The 19573-nt window shown below is 30.6% G+C and overlaps 1 protein-coding gene across 1 annotated transcript in view; it reads left to right on the top strand.

The window, feature by feature from the left end:
* The window catches only part of LOC127706834 (protein pigeon-like), a 92725-nt gene that overhangs the window by 30616 nt on the left and 42536 nt on the right, over window positions 1-19573 (top strand). The window contains exons 8-25 of the mRNA XM_052211579.1: window positions 759-947; window positions 1274-1323; window positions 3371-3411; window positions 4031-4314; window positions 5387-5504; window positions 6593-6664; window positions 7023-7115; window positions 7545-7721; window positions 8334-8494; window positions 10401-10470; window positions 11951-12048; window positions 12815-13042; window positions 13975-14051; window positions 14619-14754; window positions 15389-15484; window positions 17891-17979; window positions 18270-18364; window positions 19215-19263. Coding sequence (XP_052067539.1) covers window positions 759-947; window positions 1274-1323; window positions 3371-3411; window positions 4031-4314; window positions 5387-5504; window positions 6593-6664; window positions 7023-7115; window positions 7545-7721; window positions 8334-8494; window positions 10401-10470; window positions 11951-12048; window positions 12815-13042; window positions 13975-14051; window positions 14619-14754; window positions 15389-15484; window positions 17891-17979; window positions 18270-18364; window positions 19215-19263 — 2123 coding nt within the window. The remainder of the gene's footprint in view (window positions 1-758; window positions 948-1273; window positions 1324-3370; window positions 3412-4030; window positions 4315-5386; window positions 5505-6592; window positions 6665-7022; window positions 7116-7544; window positions 7722-8333; window positions 8495-10400; window positions 10471-11950; window positions 12049-12814; window positions 13043-13974; window positions 14052-14618; window positions 14755-15388; window positions 15485-17890; window positions 17980-18269; window positions 18365-19214; window positions 19264-19573) is intronic.

Raw genomic sequence — 19573 nt, 5'->3', positions numbered from 1 at the left:
CTCCTTTTATTCATGTACCGGTATTTGCTTATGTTTCTGATGTTGTTGTGTAAAAACAAATTCAAGATTAATAAAAACAGCTATGTAGTTCATTTAAAACATTTACCCCTGATACATGTACTAAACCAATTATATTGATAGAGGTAAATGTCAATGGGTTAGTAACTGCGTAGTAAACAGAATGGAAAATTTGGATTTTAAAAGTCTCTGAATGGTCATAATAGTAAAAGGCACTTGTACCATATATTATGAATAAAAGATAAAAGGATATATTTGGTAAATCCAATGAGACAACAATCCCACAACACAAATAACCAAAATATACTTATTTTCAACACAGTTCTCAACAAAAAACAAACATACACACAATATGTCAAGCTCCTGACAGTATAGTTTAGTATGACGTCCATTTTCACTGAACTAGTACACATTTTTGTTTAGGGGCCAGCTGTAGCCCGCCTCCGGGTGCGGGATTTTCTCGCTGTGTTGAAGACCCATTGGTGGCCTTTGGCTGTTTTTTGCTCTTTGGTCAGGTTGTTGTCTCTTTGACACATTTCCATTCTCAATTTTATCCTGAGAATAAAAATAAATGTGAAGAAACTAAACAGAAATTATCAAAGATCTGCCATCAAAACCAAATTCTCTAAATAACAAAAAAACTTGAAAATATGACATAGGCTCTACAAATCCTTAGAATTGATGAAATGTGTACAGTTTAGTTTCATAAAATTTTTATATTTATAATTACTTTTTATAAGGTTATGAGTAAACAACCTGAAACTAGACCAATAATTAAGAAGTTTGTATGGTGTCAGTGGGACTGTCAGCACCAACAGTTGTATTACATACACTACCGCAATCCAGGGGCCAGAGACCAAAACAAGGACCACCATGTACCAATGATGTCAGCTATACAGTTCTATCAGTCAGCACAATATGAAAATATTGTAAGTTTTCGTCTGGACCACTTTTCATTGAATGATATTGGAAAGACTTGCATTTGGTAGGGAATTTGCTGATTTGTGTTTCAAATAAATGTGACTGTTTAAAATCATAAACATGTGTCTGAAAATATACCTAGACATTTTTTGTAAGCAATTTTTATGGCAATTTCCTGCTAGCAAGTTCTTACATCTGTGCTGGTTAGAACTTGAATAAATAAATTTGAAATTGTCTGTATAATTAAAAAGTCTGTATTAATAAAACAATTTTTTTTTCACAGGAAGTAAACTAAGCATTCATATAAAATATATGTTTTATATATTTTTTTCAGTTTGATGTGTTGATATCATTTCCATTTCCTCATGTAAAAACCAGTATGAGGTTAGTGCTCCTTTTTATATACACATAAAAAAATAAATAACCGCTGAACAAACGCCTCTTAAATTTCCTTTTGGTACAGTTTCCCTTAAGTGGATATAGATGGTATACAGGGTTGTCAAATAAAATAAATTGAATACCGTTAAATTGACAACAACTCTTAAGTAAACTGCAACTCTTTTTGGTATATAAAAGTTGCCGTTTACTTAAGTGTTGTAGTCAATTTAGCGGTATTTTACATAAATAATATAGTTATTTAAAAATTGAATATATAATAACACGAAAAAAAATAATTAAACCCTCCTGAGAGGAATTTACAATCTCCTGCTAATATTCATAATATTCAAAAAATGTCACCAGTGTGTTAAGGATGCTATATACTTAACTGTTTACCCTTTTGGCCGATTTTTGTGCTTTATTCTAATTTAGTCAAAATTTTCATGAAATTATCCTATTTTTTGCTATCATTGTGTAAATTTCCAATATGATGTCATTTCAACGACATCACTATCAAATTGCATCATCAAGACTAACATAATACTTACATTTTCATAAATGCCTACCTTTAACAGGTAAAACGTTTAAACTGCTGCATTTTTATGCACCTGTCCTAAGTCAGGAGCCTGTTGTTCAGTGGTTGTCGTTTGTTGGTGTGGTTCATAGGTGTTTCTCGTTTTTTATATAGATTAGACCGTTGTTTTTCCTGTTTGAATAGTTTTACACTAGTCATTTTCAGCTTGCTGTTGGGTTTGAGCCAAGGCTCCGTGTTGAAGGCCGTACTTTGACCTATAATTGTTAACTTTTTATACATTGTGACTTGGGTGGAGAGTTGTCTCATTGGCACTCATACCACATCTTCTTATTTATAAAGAATGTAAACAATAATTGTTAAAGATACAATTATTTCATTTTTGACCAATGTACATGGCCAAATAAGCACCAAACCATAATTTCTCTTTTACACTAAACTGACTTTGAACAAACTGCAAACTTTTGATTTTTTCTATGTGATTGCTGTGATACCAAGTGACCTAAAAACATGATTATGTGTAAGATTGCATTTAGGTGGAAATAATAGTTCTTGCTTAAATTTAGTTACTTGAAATTGCATTGAATACTTCATTTATTGAAATCACTTTAACATGCACTGAAAAATTGATTGATGTGAAATAAGTCAAAAGTGTATTTGTGAAAGAAACAAAAACAGCAGTAAGATTTACATGTAAAAAATACAACAGCTGTTTATCTCCCTTTTTACATCGCGATGACCTTGAGGTCATTAACGATGTATTGCTATCGCCTAGATTTCCATTATGTAAATTAGTTTTGGGTTTGTAACCGATCTATAAACATGATAAATACGCGCACATAAACGAGTGCAAAATAACATTCCTTATCGTTTGATATAAATACATCTCTTCAATGAATACTGATAAAAATATTTTTGTTTACAACATAAATTAATAATATGAAAATGTTTTGTAGTTAGATATATATATATAAGTAAAAAATCATTGATAATATCAATGCACACGTACCGAAAAATTGTGTTAAAGCATGCGGAAGAATATCTCAAAGAACGTTTTGTGAAAATACCGTCAAGGACCGGTAACTCTGTAATTGTTTTTGCGGGAAAATATGAATGCCTACTCGTATCCAATCTTAGAAAAATCGAATTTTTACAGAAAAGTGTCCACCATGCACTTGCATTGCACTATTTTTAGAATAGTAGAATAGAATGATATACAAATGGATTCAAATCATATATATATGTAACTGTTATTTTAATATAATATAAACAACAACTCAGTGTATACTGATTTGTATCACTACAATATATTAGTTATTACGGTGAAGTTGAATTTCCTGTCATTTATTCATCATCCACGCACGAACTTGTCTCAGAAAAAAATATATCTCTGTACATTAACCTCAGTTTTAGGTAAAGAGATATGTTGTTTTTTTCTGAGACAAGTGCTTTTGACCATCCTCAAGAACTTGTGGTCATCCGATGTTCAGTACTTCAGTACTTTGATTTCTTATATTGTAGGTCTTTTTACAATTCATCTATCCTTGATAATGGAATTTCAGGTATAATAACTTATATTTAATACATCTGAATGATATATTAAAAAAAATACAGTTTTATGAGCAAGTACTTTCAACAGTTATATAATTTTGAGAAACACTTTACATATCAAATGATGTTTTAAGTGATATATGACTGTCAGATTGTTTTGACTCTCGTCTCTGATCTTCACCTGGAAAGTGATGAGTTAAACCAGGAATTATGGCAGCAATCCTCCAACTTTTGTGACAGTATTTTTAAAAAAAAAGTCAAAACCATATACCAAGTTCTGGGTTCACATTTAGAGTGTGATAGTATGTAGAAATATACTGTACATGGATACTGTTGATACAAAATATGACAGCCTAACAGCTAGGAAATCTGACAAAATAATACTTAAATAAGGGTCCTTCACGTAAATCTATTTTTATAAAGCTATTTGGAATGAATTGACCTTAATTCTTTTCTATTTAACAGGTCATTAGTTTTAGCATTCCGAATAAAACTACACAAACACTACAAAACCTTTATTTGGAGATTATTTCATTATGTAATAATAAGATTTACAGTGAAAATTCATCAGATGTTAGTTTATTTTCATGAGAACATTTATATTTTAATGTATTTGCTTGAATATTTCAGATCAATTTCTTAATTTAGCTGTTTTGACACAAAACAATGGAACGCTTTGTATCTGTTGTCAACAAATGGACACACCATATAACAGGGAGAGATCTGTTTCCAGAATGAGGTCCAGAACATCACCTGTATTTGATAGGTCAAGGACATCCCCAGCTATTGACAGGTCAAGAACTTCACCTGGCTTAGACAGATCAAGGACATCACCCTCAGTTGAAAGACCAAAGTCATTGTCAGAGCAGTCAGACTCATCATCTATTGGGATGTCAAGGACATCACCAGAGGATGTAATTTACAATTCAATTGATTTTTATTAAAAAATGTTACGATGAAAAGCAAAGATAAAAATCAAGTAATAGAACTCATTTTGATCTTAGCGATGCTAATTTTTGTGGATATTTTGTAAAAGGCATCATTTAACCACCAATTTCAATTGTTAATTAAATATGATTTATAACTTTGACTTATGATTGAATAACAATGTCGTCTCTCAACACCTTAATAATGTACAAAAATATGTATAAGGCAATTGAAATGTTTTGTTTTTAAGTGCTAGTAGTAAATCAATGAGTAAAACACTTGTCTTGTCAGAGAATAAAATTCATAAATCGTAGGAAAAAAAAATATAAATGATAAACTTTCAAGACATACAAAAAGTACTTAAGAAAGAAATGAAAGTAATATTTATTAGTTCTTAAATTTATTATTTATTTTAAACTGAACATAAGACTGAGCCCTTTGTCACTTGTTAAGTTGATATCATGTTTTTAAGATTTGTAATCATTTGACAAAATTGAAAATTTATTATTATAATTCCTTTTGAAATGCACTTGCTTTTTAAACGTGATATCTTATTCTTTAAGATATGTATAAGATATGTTTTATATAAAATTCCATCAAATGACTTGTCCATTAATCGAAAAATATAAGACATTCTTATAGGAGATAACTTTTGCACAAATGTGTTCATTTTATTAGAAGTTAAACAAATTTTGCTGCAAACCAGATTTTACAGTATTTAGTGAAAGAGCAAGAAAACAACAACAAAAAAATTTATTTCCTGAAAGCCAGATATCTAATGGATAAATGTCTGATGTTGCTGCACTGTTATATTGCCTAATATTTTGGAATATCAGGATCTGTCCATGATAAAGAAAACTTTTAGGCAGTAAGATAAATTGGAAAATAAACAAATTGCTGATTATATGTTTTATCAAAATTGTGAGCCAGTTATGAACCTATGTTCGGCATTATCTATACAGTTCTTTTATCTGAACTTAATACTCAAGTTTTATTGTTCGACCAATAGAATTGCATGTACTACCAGAATTGTTTTCTCATGTTATGTTTTTTCCATAGAATAACCAGAATAATCAAGCATGGTTGACATCCAGTGGAAATTTTAATTTATCTAGTGTATCAGAGTCTGAGGATGAAGTAACAGAGATCAACTACTATATCAGCATGGTGCATCATGGTAGGAAGAATTTGTCATTGACCAAAACACATTTTTTGTGATTAAAAAGAGGGAATATGTCGTAGATGTATAAAAATCAAACTAGAGATTTATCACCAATAAATTTTTTCATCTTGAAATTTTATATCTAGGCCAGAATTGAGAAATATAATACATTTTTTACTGGAGATTGTTTATTTATTGAAACACGTCTTACAGTTTTCTTGACTTTCACGGAATAACAGCACCTGGAATTTTTGCAGCAGTCCTGGACATTCATCTCATCCCAAAACAAGTAGATTTTGAATATTGTGTCTGTTTTATCTCCTCTTACTCCAAAGTATTGATAATTTTAAGAAATCAGTAACTTTCACTATTCCTTACTAGCATTCAAATAGAGGCTCCCTAAAACATATCAAATACTAGTGTGAGTAACATTCTAAACATATTTTTAATCTCCCAAATTGTTTTAGACTTTTTGGAACATTTCTTTGCCATCCACTCTCTCAGTACCAATGATAGATAAATCTTCCATATTGTGCTGTAGATAACTACAACAAAAACCTTTTTCCGATGTTAATTTTGAAAATTATTTGTGCATTTTAAAACATGCATCCATATAAAACGATTTATAAAACCTTTATCATTGTTAACAGCACCATCTGTACATGTTGTAAGGACAGAAAGCTCAGTCTTGATGTCATGGTGTTCCTTAACTATGAAAAGGAGCGTTATTTTTTATGCAGGACACAACATTTGGAAAGTTTGGGCTATTTTTATGGGAATTAAGTGTTACCCTCGACCATCCCTCTTTCCCCCTGTTTGTCTGTCCCATTTTTGTTGCAAAGCTTGAGGGGGGGGGGGCATTCATGTCCTTAGACACATTCTTCTTTTATATAAGAACTGTTCTATATGTCATTATAGTGAACAGAACATAGAAATTCTTTTGTGGGATAGATGATTGTCACATATATATACTTATTCAAAAACTTTTCATATTTATATGTAGTAAGCTTTTGTACAGGTAAATATATTCATCAAAATATTTGTTTTAAAGTTAATTGTAGTAATGATTTTCATTTTTTCAATTTTTAATTTTTGTTTTACAGCTAAGGTTCTCCATGGATGTGTATCAGGTGTGCCATTCTCAAGGAGACACAGACTTCACTTTTCCTGGCATGGTTAGTATAGTTGGTTCTTTATATCTATAAATCTGCAAATCTGTCCTTTTTAGGTCGCCTGGATAACATTCAAGGTGAGCCTTTGTCATCAATTTGCTGTCCTTTCATCCCTTTATATTCATTTATTTCTTCTATACTGATTGTTATTAACTTTATATTATGATTTATCTTTTATCTTTAATTTGAAAATATGCTTCTCATTTGTTTTATTGTCTAACTTTGATGACTCGTACAACGACCTGTTTTTATAATGTAATGTGTTTCACTCTGGACAAAATATTTACGCAAATATGGACTACCCAGAGTGATATCTTTTGATACCAAAAGGCTGTAATAAACTATTTGTTGATATTAACAGGAGACTATTTAATGGTATTACTTCCTGGTTACTTTATCCACATGTTAAATGTTAGTATTGAGTTTGAACCTTGTCATCACATTTTACTACATGGTAAGTAATGATCAAAGATTATTTCAGTATAAAATGTTATTGTTTGTCAGAAATTTAAAGGAGGCATTAACAGATAGACTTTCCATTTCTATATATCCATATAAGATAAGTTAAATGAATAAGTAAACTATAGTATCATGGAATTAAACTATTTGATGAGAATTTAAGCTTTGTTACAGCATCAATTATGTAAACATGTTTTTCTCATTAAATCAAAGATATTGGAATTTTCATAGTTTTCTGAATTTTCACAGTTATCTGATGAAGACTTGTGGCCATTTTTTCTTTTTAGGACAAAAGATATAAGAATTCCTAATGCTAAATGTGGCATCTTCTTTGGTAAAGCTTGACGTGTAATGCCTAGTAATTGTAGACAAAAAATCTATTCTAGGTAATGCAACCCATGTTTGTGCATTCAAATAATTTCAGATAAAATTGTCAACATCCAATCTACTATTACAAATGAGGATGATTCTACTGGGACTCTCCCAAAGAATATAGTGGTAACCAGTACTGATGTTATACCTGTATTATCTCCCCTGGCAAAAGATACATTCCACCTGTCATCATCCTGTCTCTATGATGTACTGAGAGAGACACCTACAGGTAACTGTGTATTGAATATGAAATTGGAATCTTTAGAATTGGAAAGAGTTTAGAGACATAAGCAACATGAACCTTTTCAGGCCATTTAAAAATTTCATAATTAACACATTAATCACAACATCTTTAGGTATTTTTGAAGTCTTCAAAAATAGTGAACACAGCATACCAGAATACAGTACTGCCTGATGATCAGAATGTTCAAACTACCTCCAGAAAAATGATAGGAATGGGTGGTCCTTATCAGATTCTCGCCAAATTACTGCATTCAATAATTAATAGGCCTTCTACTTCTTAACCTAACTTTATATATTACCTGAAGAAAATATCAGTTAAAAATCATTTTTTAAAACCCTTTGAAAAAATTCACCAGACATGGTCTGATGTAGTCAGGGTTATTCTTTGTGTGACATTTTTGAAACAGATATCTAAAAGAGCAAATAGTATGCAAAGTACAAGCATTGCAGTCGTCAAAATAAAGAAGAAAAATTTTATCTTCATTTTTATCCTCAACTATTTTTTGGTATGACTTAACCAAACAGTGATTATACATGTTTTTCTTCTATACAAAATATAATTGAATATATACATTTAACCATGTTTCAACTATTTCAGTTGGCTGTTTGTTTGACTACAGAACAGGTCTGGTTTGGAAAGTAGAGACCAATAAAGACTCTTTAGTTAATATGTTCTCTGCTTGTTATATGCCAACTACAAGATCAGCATTACTTCACTTTGTCTTACTTAGAATGAGAGATTTCTGGCTTGTTAAAAGGGTAGGTAAATCATGCAAAATCTTAAACAGATTGAATTTTTATGCCCCCGCCGTAACGGAGGGGGCATTAAGTTTTACCCTTGTCCGCCCTCTAATTTAAGTTTGCCTCAACCAAATGTTATGAAACTTATACACAATGCTTATTACCACAAAACACATATCAAGTATGAATTTTGGTGGCATCACTTTAAATGTTCTAGAGTTATGCCCCTTTACAAATGGTAAAATTGCTGAATTTGTTTTTTTCCATTCTCTAACTTTAGTTTGTCTCAACCAAATGTTATGAAACTTATACACAATGCTTATTACCACAAAACACAGATCAAGTTTGAATTTTGGTGGTGTCACTTTTACTGTTCTAGAGTTATGCCCCTTTATAACTTTATATGATATGCAAGCGGGGGCATCATCTGTGTCCCATGGACACATTCCCCATTTATTTATTTTGTACAGTTTCATTCAAATGGAATTGAAAATAACCCATTACAATACTCCCTTCATTCAACTGTTGTTTAGTATATGCCATATGTATTAATTTCTACTATGGGTTTTCTTTTATTTTTTAATACTGTAAATTCACCAATTTTTGCTTTTTGTTTTTAGTTATTTTTGAACAATGGACAAAATGCCAGATTTATTATTGTGATTGCAGTCAATGATGCATAAAAACAATGCTATCAAAATTAAAATGCGAGTTTATATTTTTATACGCATGTTTACGGGATGTATTATAGTATACCGTAATCCGTCCCTTTGTCCTCAACTTGTCGGACAATAACTCAAAAATGATTTAACCAATTTTCATGAAACTTTGGTGAATTGTTTATATCTATTGACGTAAGATTTCTTTAGATTTTTTATACATTTTACATTTCTGAGTTATGGGATTTCATTCATAAAAAAGGGGGGATTTTCCAGTTTTCGTACAATAACTCAAAAAGCGCTTTAATAATTTTTTATGAAACTTTGGAGACTGGTTTATATCTATTGAAATAATCTCCCTTTAGTTTTTTATAAATTTCTGGTATGACATTGAGAAGTTATGGAACTTTATTCTTTGAAATGCGACGGACGTATCATGCGCTCATGGCGCAGCTCTTTATTTTATAAATTTCTGATATGACATTGAAGAATTATGGAACTTTATTCGTTGAAAAAGCGATGGGCGCAGCTCTTTATTTGCCAAACCTATCCCATCACAATTTTCACAAAAATAAAAACAATACAATAGTCTCAGAATTTGCAGTAATCATTTCTCAAATTAAACATTGATATTATATTTATGATTAGTCATTTGCATGAATTTTTATTATACACAATGTACTTAAAATAATCAAAATTTCTCGCTGAGGCATCCATGTGTGCTGATGTGGCATTAAACTACTTTAGGTCAATCAATGAAATGTACAGTAGTTTAATAAGATGGATTATTGGCTAATATTATACATTAAGATGTACTTTGTTTAAATTTTAATAAATTGATATTGATTTATTAGCATTTTTTATAAAAACTTCCTCTATATGAAGATTTGCATACACTGTGTTAACTTGGAACCTGTCTAATCTAAACTCTGGTATCAGGACATTCAGTGAAAATTCTGTGGTTATTAAACTGTTTAATCATATTCAGTTATATACGGATTTGGTTCATCCATGTTTTTCTGTTTAAACTTTTTCTATGTCAAATGGCTCAACTTAGGTAAAAAATTTGGAATTTATTTTTAAGAACAGCAGATATGAGAAAATATGTTCATAGGTGTACTGTCAAACTGGTCATTGTAGGTATATTTCATGTGCATGTATCTTTCAGCTATAGATCGTATTGTGTACAAAGCATTAAATGAATCCACAGTACATGGATTTATCTCATTCATGCTGATAACACAGATATATATTTCAAATTTCAGTTGTTTGAGATGCTAAGTAATGACATTCCAAGCAGGGAAGTTCCCGTCTTAATGTCTGAATTTTTAACAGGTATAAATATACAATGATAAGTAAAAGATAGATATAGTGAAGACAAGATTTTATACTCTGAAATCAAGCAATCTTGAGGTAATTTTATACCTCTATATGTCATATATGTCTTGGTTATTTATATCATTGGGTTGCTGTTAAAGAAAGTAAAAGAGCTTTCGTGACACACTGTAGATGCAGCAATTATATTTTCACAAAATATATTACGATTAATATTGATCATAAGTTATACTGTACTGTTAATGACTTAAAAGTATTTTTACTCTGAAGATTTGTTTGTGAAAAAAGTCCCAGGTTGTTTTCAGGGATCTTCTTTATTCTATTGAAATTTTTATACCCCCTCTGTAGATGCGGGGGCATTACGTTTTACCCTTGTCCGTCTGTACGTCCCGAAATTGGTTTCTGTTCTCTAACTTTAGTTTGCCTCAACCAAATGTTACGAAACTTATACACAATGCTTTATACAATGTACCACTAAACACAGAACAAGTTTGAATTTTGGTGGCGTCACTTTTACTGTTCTGGAGTTATGCCCTTTACAAATGGAAAAATTGCTCAATTTTTTGTTTTCGTTCTCTAACTTTAGTCTGTCTCAACCAAATGTTATGAAACTTATACACAATGCTTATTACAACAAAACACAGATCAAGTTTGAATTTTGGTTGCGTCACTTTTACCTTTCTAGAGTTATGCCCCTTTACAAATGGAGAAATTGCTGAAATTTCGTTTCTGTTCTCAAACTTCAGTTGGCCTCAAACAAATGTTATGAAACTTATGTGCAATGCTTATTACCACAAATTACAGATCAAGTTTGAATTTTGGTGGCCTCACTTTTTTCTGTTCTAGAGTTATGCCCCTTTTACAAATGGAAAAATTGCCAAATCCTCGTTTTTATTCTCTTACTTAAGTTTGCCTCTACCAAATGTTATGAAACTTATACACAATGTTTATTACCACAAAACTCAAATCAAGTACAAATTTGGGTAGTGTCACTTTTACCGTTCTTGAGTTATGTCCCTTTATAAGGTTATATGCGAGCGGGGGCATCATCTGTGTCCGATGGACACATTCCCCATTTATTTAAATAAATAAATTTACGATAAGGTGAATAAAAAAGGATGTGGTGTATACATTAATGAGTCCACAAGCGAACAACACCAAACAATAAAAGACATCAAGAGGTCTAATGTCTTCTTTTACTGTAACATTTTTTACATTGAAATAGTGTAAAAAATAAGAAAGGATATCTTAATTTTTTTAAATTTGATTGGGATCTCCATTACTTTGTTAACATGGATGAAAGTCATATACACAGCAAAAAAGTGCAACGCATGTTTTACATCGACGCATGTTTTATGTGTGTTTAACATACGTAATTCATATGTTTCTTACATGCATTTTACTTGCAAATCCTCAACATGCGTTTTATGCATGAAAAACGGGTATGCAATTCTTGCTGTGTACCTTATTTTTATTCCAGGAACTACATACTCCAATATGAGAAGACAAACAGATAGAGAAATACTTAAACAGTTTCCATTTTCTATGGCTGAAACATTTAGAGGTCAAATTGAAAAGGTCAGAGAATGCTTTGTGTTTATTGTTTAATTTTCACTGAATTTTGTTTTATACCAGAACTAGTAATCATGTACAAGCCTAAGAGCAGGATAGTTATATTTTTTATTATTTTTAGACCCTACTTTAGGAGTGGGGCTAATTGCTTTCATCTTGCCTGTCTAATTTTAAAAAAAAATTATGATACTGTGTTAATGGCTGTTAAATCTTAATTTGAAACTAAAGCTAGAAATAGAGGTCATATTTGGGCCTATTGAATCAAAACTAATTCTTTACCAGTTTACTATATTAGTGCTCTTTAGATGTAAATCCTTTCTCATTTTTGTCTCACCTACATCATTCAAATGCAAGACAGAATGCAAATCTGGCAGCCACAACATACACAATTTGTATGAAGCTTAACAATAGCTAGAACTGATGATTATATATTGCTTAGAGATGTCTTTTGTTCTTATGAGATAGGGCTTACCAAACCTTTCATATTACATGTATAATGGTTCATTGCTGAACATTTGGTTTTTGTGATTATGTCACTTTCTTCATTATAAAGTATTTGTCAGCACTATTTGGTTTCTGAGAAGCTTTGTTAGATGTGTATGTCCATCAAATATGGTTCACTAGAATGGCATGGTTCATTGCTTAACATAAAGTTTTTCTTATTAGGTCAATTTCTTGATTATAATATTAATAGACGAAATACTGATGGTCTATATATAATCATACCTTTAAATATCTTGTTATTGTAATAATTTTACTTTGTCTTTATCAGACAGAAGATGGAGAAAGGTTGGCCAGGTTATCATACTCAACATTACAAAGTATAAATATAATTACTAAAACAGCTAAAGAAAGACAGAAAAAACCAGGCGGAGCTGATGAAGACTTGTGGGACACACTCAGAAGGCATTTACGACTGAAACAAATTGAGAGTGGAAATAGATTTTCTCAAAAAGTTGTTCAAAAGGCTTTTATGAAGAAGAAAAGAGACATTGAAATGGTATGGAAATAATGATCACAGAAAATATAAGAGCTATAAGTTCCTAACCAGCACAGTATAAGGGAACTATGGTTTGCACTCTGTGTAGAGGACCAAAAAATAAAGATGTATAAATTATGAAGTTATAGACAAAGTGTTTGCAACGAATTTCATTGTTGATTGATTGATTGTTGGTTCCTTAACTTCCAGTGGCAAATATTTCATGCATGTTCAGGATGATTCATTCTTGAAAATTTGGATTTTTCACTCTAGATGTTGTATCACTAAGGGCTCTTTAATAGTGGTTTGCTCACTGTGGATTCATTATTATTCGTGGGATACCACCAAGAATTATAAATTTTGTATAGATTTGTAAGTAAACTTTTGCAAAACCACGAAAATCAAATATCCATGAAAATACAATTGTTCCTCAATCCACAAAAATTGGTATCCGCGAAAAATAGATGAATCCAAAGTAAAATGAAAAATTTGACTAGATGTTATACTCTTAGAATGAAACAATATACATGTTAATGTCTCTGCTTAGAAACAAGCCATCATGTATAATCAAGTTTATCATTTGGACAAAATAAAATATTACTTTTACAACGTTCATAAAATGAATTTGGCATATTGACCCATATATTTGGTGTAGAAAACTAGAAACAAATACATTAACCAATCAAAAGATCTAAAAAATTCAAAGTTGACTGATAACAATGTAGCAAATGTATTGCTAAAAACCATGTGTTAATATATTCTGTTGGAAGCTTGTGTAACCATGTGATTTTTATGAATTTAACGCTATTTTTAATGCACATAATTAATAGGTTGGAAAGCAGCAATTCTAAATTAGCATGTGTCAAAATCCTAAAATTTTGGTATCATTTCACATGTTTTATCAATTAATGATATAAGTAGTCTTGTTACATTGCATGTTTTATTTCTTTTAGGGCCAAACAGAAACTCTCAATAAAAGTTCAGATGATCATATAGGTTTTCTTACCAGTTTCCATTCAAATTTAGGAAGGTAAAAACTTAAAAGATACATATTATAAGGTATGCTAGACCTTGTGAGGGGTCTGTTGTACTAATAAAGTTGAAAGTCTTTATTATATCTTGTGGATGTTGGTACAAATACAGCTCTTACAGATATCACATGACCTTGACCTCATGTTATTTTATATGTAATATGGTTTAGATATAAGTGTTGGATAAGATTTGTTTTTATTTACAGTACATGACACTATTATTTATATGGATTCTTTGTGTTCTCAGAGTTTTCAAATTGCATGACATCCTTTTCATATTTATACGAGTAAATGGAAATGTTAGGTATACATCGATGAAATAGCAACCTAATGACACAAAAGTTGAAATACATCTAAAGGACGTCAAAATACAATCTTGCCATGTTGGTTTCTGGATAATGTCTAGTCTAGTAAGAAACTAAATACTTGGTTGGCCAACAAGAACTTGTCTAAAATTATTTCTAAATTTCACATTAGTTTCATTATTTTTTACCTTTTAGAATAATTGATATACTGGTGGTATTCCAATATTGCTTTAAGCAGTGTGTCAGGTCTTATTATTTTAGATCAGAATCACCTGCACCTGTGTCCAGTTTATTCAGTGGCAGTGCACAGGTCAGGCCAGACACAGTATTAGGGTTAGCACCACCATTCCTGCAGGGCAATACTATATCTACAGACTCTGAAAAACTAATAACACTGGTATGTAACTTAATATCCCACCTCAGGTCAGGCCAGATCCTTCTAGAGACTATAAAATAAAAAATTAGATGATTTCCTGTCATTTGATAAACAACGAATCTTGAAAATAAATCAAAAATCTTTTGTTAATTACCGGTAGTATTAACTTAAAACTTCCAGTTTTTATTTAGTCTACAAAATCCAAAGTAGTGTTAGCAATACCTGAGAAAAATACTGATTTAAGTCATTTAAATCATTTCAATTTTTTAATGTTGCATTCCAAAAATTGGTCTTGAAAAGTTTTAGAAAAACAATAAGAAACTTCATGAAGTAAATGCGATGAAACTGTGTCAATACAAGTTCATTGATACCGTTAATTTATGAATATTTTCGACAGTTTGAAAAAAGGACCCCAACTTTCAGGTCATCTCAAAATGACTGAAATTGAATGCAAAAATTTCCGGATGCTTGTATGATATAATCATGTTTTTTGTCACTTGATTTTAATCTATTGTTACACATTTTTCATGGAATAGCATAATCATTTTGTTTTTTACAATTTTTTTTCCAGCTTTTATGCAATGAACTAAAAATTGGTAAACAGTTTCATTTGTGATTGTGTTTGCATTTATTCTTGTATATGCATTATTTTTAGACAAAAGAACTGTTAGCTCAACACTTAGGAAAATATCTAAGAAAAGATGCAAAAACTAAAGCACAGAATGTAGCCAAGGAATATGTTAGTTGCCAGGTACTAAATTAAATGAATAGACGTAGTAATCATAAGGTCATGACTATTAATACATTATTATTAATAATCAATTAAACTAAAATAACTTTACCTATCAGCATGTGGTATATTCTGACATTTAACTTTAAGAGTTATTTATAATTTTTGGATCCAAAGATAGGTGTAGAGCAGTCAGGTCCAGATATAAGCCCTGGAGAGCTAATCATAAAGATATCTATAGTTTAAAGAACAAAAAAAATGTGAGGTCAGATCACTAGTTGAAAAGAAATGTTACCATACTCTTTTTGCATTTTTGGACCAAAAGTGCTCATATTTCTGATGTACTGATAGTTATTTTATGATTTATTGTCGAGCCTGCGACTTTTGTCGCAAAAGCGAGACATAGTGATCCTACATTCCGTCGGCGGCATCCACAAATATTCACTCTGTGGTTAAAGTTTTAGAAATTTTAATAACTTTCATAAACTATCCTGGATTTCGACCAAACTTGGACAGATGCTTGTTTATGATCATAAGATAGTATCCAGAAGTAAATTTTGTAAAAAAAAAAATTGTGTTTATCCATATTTTTAATTATAAATGGACTTAGTTTTTCTGCCAGTTAACATTACATTCACTCTGTGGTTAAAGTTTTTAAAATTTAAATAACTTTCTTAAACTATCCTGGATTTGTACCAAACTTGAACAGAAGCTTGTTTATGATCAAAAGCTAGTATCTAGAAGGAAATTTTGTAAAAATTTATTTCCAGTTTTTCCGTATATTACTTATAAATGGACTTAGTTTTTCTGCCAGTTAACATTACATTCACTCTGTGGTTAAAGTTTTAAAAAGTTTAATAACTTTCTTAATCTATCCTGGATTTGTACCAAACTTGAACAGAAGCTTGTTTATGATCAAAAGCTAGTATCTAGAAGGAAATTTTGTAAAAATTTATTTCCTGTTTTTCCGTATATTACTTATAAATGAACTTAGTTTTTCTTCCAGGTAAAATTACATACAGTCTGCAGTTAAAGTTTTTAAAACATTTATTAGATTCATAAACCATCCTGGATTTTTACCAAACTTGGACATTTTATTTTAATTGACTCTATAATCATTGAAAATGTTGTTTATGAGGAAAAAAATGCTTCCCATATTTCCTATAACACACAATTTTCTTATTAGCACATATATTCTACTTTTTGCATCTTCTATTTACATGAATTTTTATTGATGAATTAAGGGATAAATCATCAAGCAATGTAAAAATTATCTTCTTTATCATTTGTTCATTCAATAAACTTATGTTTCAACTCTTTTATAAATCTATAGATTTGATTGCATACTGTATTCATTTTTTACAATCATAACTTTTTTCATACATTTCAAACGTTTTATTTCATAAACTGTAAATCTATTATGTGCATTCCCCTATCACACTGAAAACAAAGACAACAGCAAAAGTAGGCGAGACACTGTGTTCCGTGGAACCCTTAAGAACATTTTTAACATACTTGAGTGTATAGTGAACATAATTGTTTTATATTGTTTTTATTTAGAATACTGTAAATTCAGAAATTATTGCGATGTTTTTTGTAATGCAAAAAATGCGACAGTATCATTTTTGCAATAATAAAAACTACCTTTTATAATTTCAGTATTGATTTTCAAAATTTCTGCAATCACATTGTTTTCCAGAGGTCAAGGATTCACAATAATAGATGCATATATTAATTTCTTAATTTACAGCACTGTCGAACATTTTTAGGTACAACAATCAAGATAACTGTGTCATCTGTTATGGAATCTAAGGGGACCAATTCTACCATACACAGATTTGGATTATTGTTTTATATTTCTAGGTACAACAATCAAGACAACTGTGTCATCTGTTATGGAATCTAAGGGGACCACTTCTACCATACACAGATTTGGATTATTGTTTTATATTTCTAGGTACAACAATCAAGACAACTGTGTCATCTGTTATGGAATCTAAGGGGACCACTTCTACCATACACAGATTTAGATTATTGTTTTATATTTCTAGGTACAAAAATCAAGACAGCTATGTCACCTGTTATGGAATCTAAGGGGACCACTTCTATCATACACAGATTTGGATTATTGTTTTATATTTCTAGGTACAACAATCAAGACAGCTATGTCACCTGTTATGGAATCTAAGGGGACCACTTCTACCATACACAGATTTGGATTATTGTTTTATATTTCTAGGTACAACAATCAAGACAACTGTGTCATTTGTTATGGAATCTAAGGGGACCACTTCTACCATACACAGATTTGGATTATTGTTTTATATTTCTAGGTACAACAATCAAGACAACTGTGTCATTTGTTATGGAATCTAAGGGGACCACTTCTACCATACACAGATTTAGATTATTGTTTTATTTTTCTAGGTACAACAATCAAGACAACTGTGTCATCTGTTATGGAATCTAAGGGGACCACTTCTACCATACACTGATTTGGATTATTTACCACATTTGTGAGTTACTAACATTGTCTAAGAAGTTTTTGCTTTTGATTGAAATCAATTTTCTTGATATTATGAGCAATCAAAATAGTTAATTGTTCTATGGTCCACATATAAAGTTTTATTTCATTAAAATCTATAAATACTTATTATTTAAATCTCTCGGTATTTATTTTATAAGTTTTCAGATATCAGGGGTAAAGATTATATACATGTATTTTTACCTTTTTCTTTCAAAAAAGAAAAGAAATTTGTTGACAAAATGGATATTGATAATAGTACTTTTTTGAAAAAATTACCAGGACAGATCCGACCTCTGAGGACGAGTATGAATTATTTCAAATGTTTGAGAGATATCAAAGAGTTTGTAATGAGATGGCCTTCCCTTTACCAGGAGGTAAGTAAATTGTGTATATTTTCAAACTTATATGAAAATAAGAAGATGTGTTATGATTGCCAATGAGACAATTCTCCACCAGAGACCAAATGACATAGAAGTTAACTATTGGTCAGCGTATTGCCTTCAGCAATGAGCAAACCCCATACTGTATAGTAAGCTATAAAAGGCCCTGAAATGCCATAAAAAACAATTCAAACGAAAAATCATATTACTTTTTAATGTATTATTGGTGCGAGGACATAGCATGTACTATGTATCACTGGTATGGAAGCACCTGATTTGCAGTAACCTTATTAACATTTTCACTCGGTCACTTGTTTTAATGGTCTTGTGTTCAGTAGACTTGTAAAAGGTCTGTTCCTTTGTAACTTTGCAAGAAAGTTCAACAATATTTGGAATTTCATTTCAATGTGTATTCTTACAACATACAAATTGTACCTTACACAACAGTAACAACACTATACAAATGTATTGCAAAGTTACACGTAAAATATGAAAATAAGAAGATGTGGTATGATTACTAATGAAACAACTGTCCACCAAAGACCAAATGATGAAGAAGCTGACAACTGTAGGTCACCGTACAGTTTTCAACAATAAGCACAACCCATACCACATAACATGCTATAAAAGCCTTGTTATTTGCTTGATGCTATTTTTTTTCTATTATTTTGAAAATTCAAACTGTATAAAAAAAAAAAATTAGAAAATTCGATTGTTTTGTTCTCTTCCAACTTAAAAGAATTTTTGAGATACATAAATGTTAAATAAATATTTCATTGGGTAACAAAATTCAGTATTCTGATCTTTTAAATTTTATAGTAAAATCATATCTTACATTTTTTAGGGTTTGCTTCATATTTTGCTGCTCTAGGATTTAGAAATTTAGCAAAACAGTAAGTACGGTTAGTTATTTATTTATCAATGAATGGTGAAGAAAATATTGCATGTTGTTTTTGCGCACTAAAATATATATAGACTTGTTGCCTTTGTAAAAGCTGATTGGCTTCATTTGAAGGATCCAGTCTTGTAGTTTTAATATTCCTTTTTCTGTTGCATTTGATAGTTTTTGTCTCGCCTTGACGGAGTCAAAAAGCTAGACATAGGTATGCTGTTTCCGGCGTCGGCAGCGGCGGCGGCGTCAACAATGTATTAGTTTGTGATTAGGTCTAGTTCATGGTGAACCACTAGTGGTAGGTCAATGAT

Source organism: Mytilus californianus, unplaced genomic scaffold (assembly GCF_021869535.1).
Source record: "Mytilus californianus isolate M0D057914Y unplaced genomic scaffold, xbMytCali1.0.p SCAF_1, whole genome shotgun sequence".
Classification (NCBI taxonomy): Eukaryota; Metazoa; Mollusca; class Bivalvia; order Mytilida; family Mytilidae; genus Mytilus; species Mytilus californianus.
The sequence above is the reverse complement of the archived record's forward strand: the minus strand, read 5'-3'. Positions and strand labels throughout refer to the sequence as shown.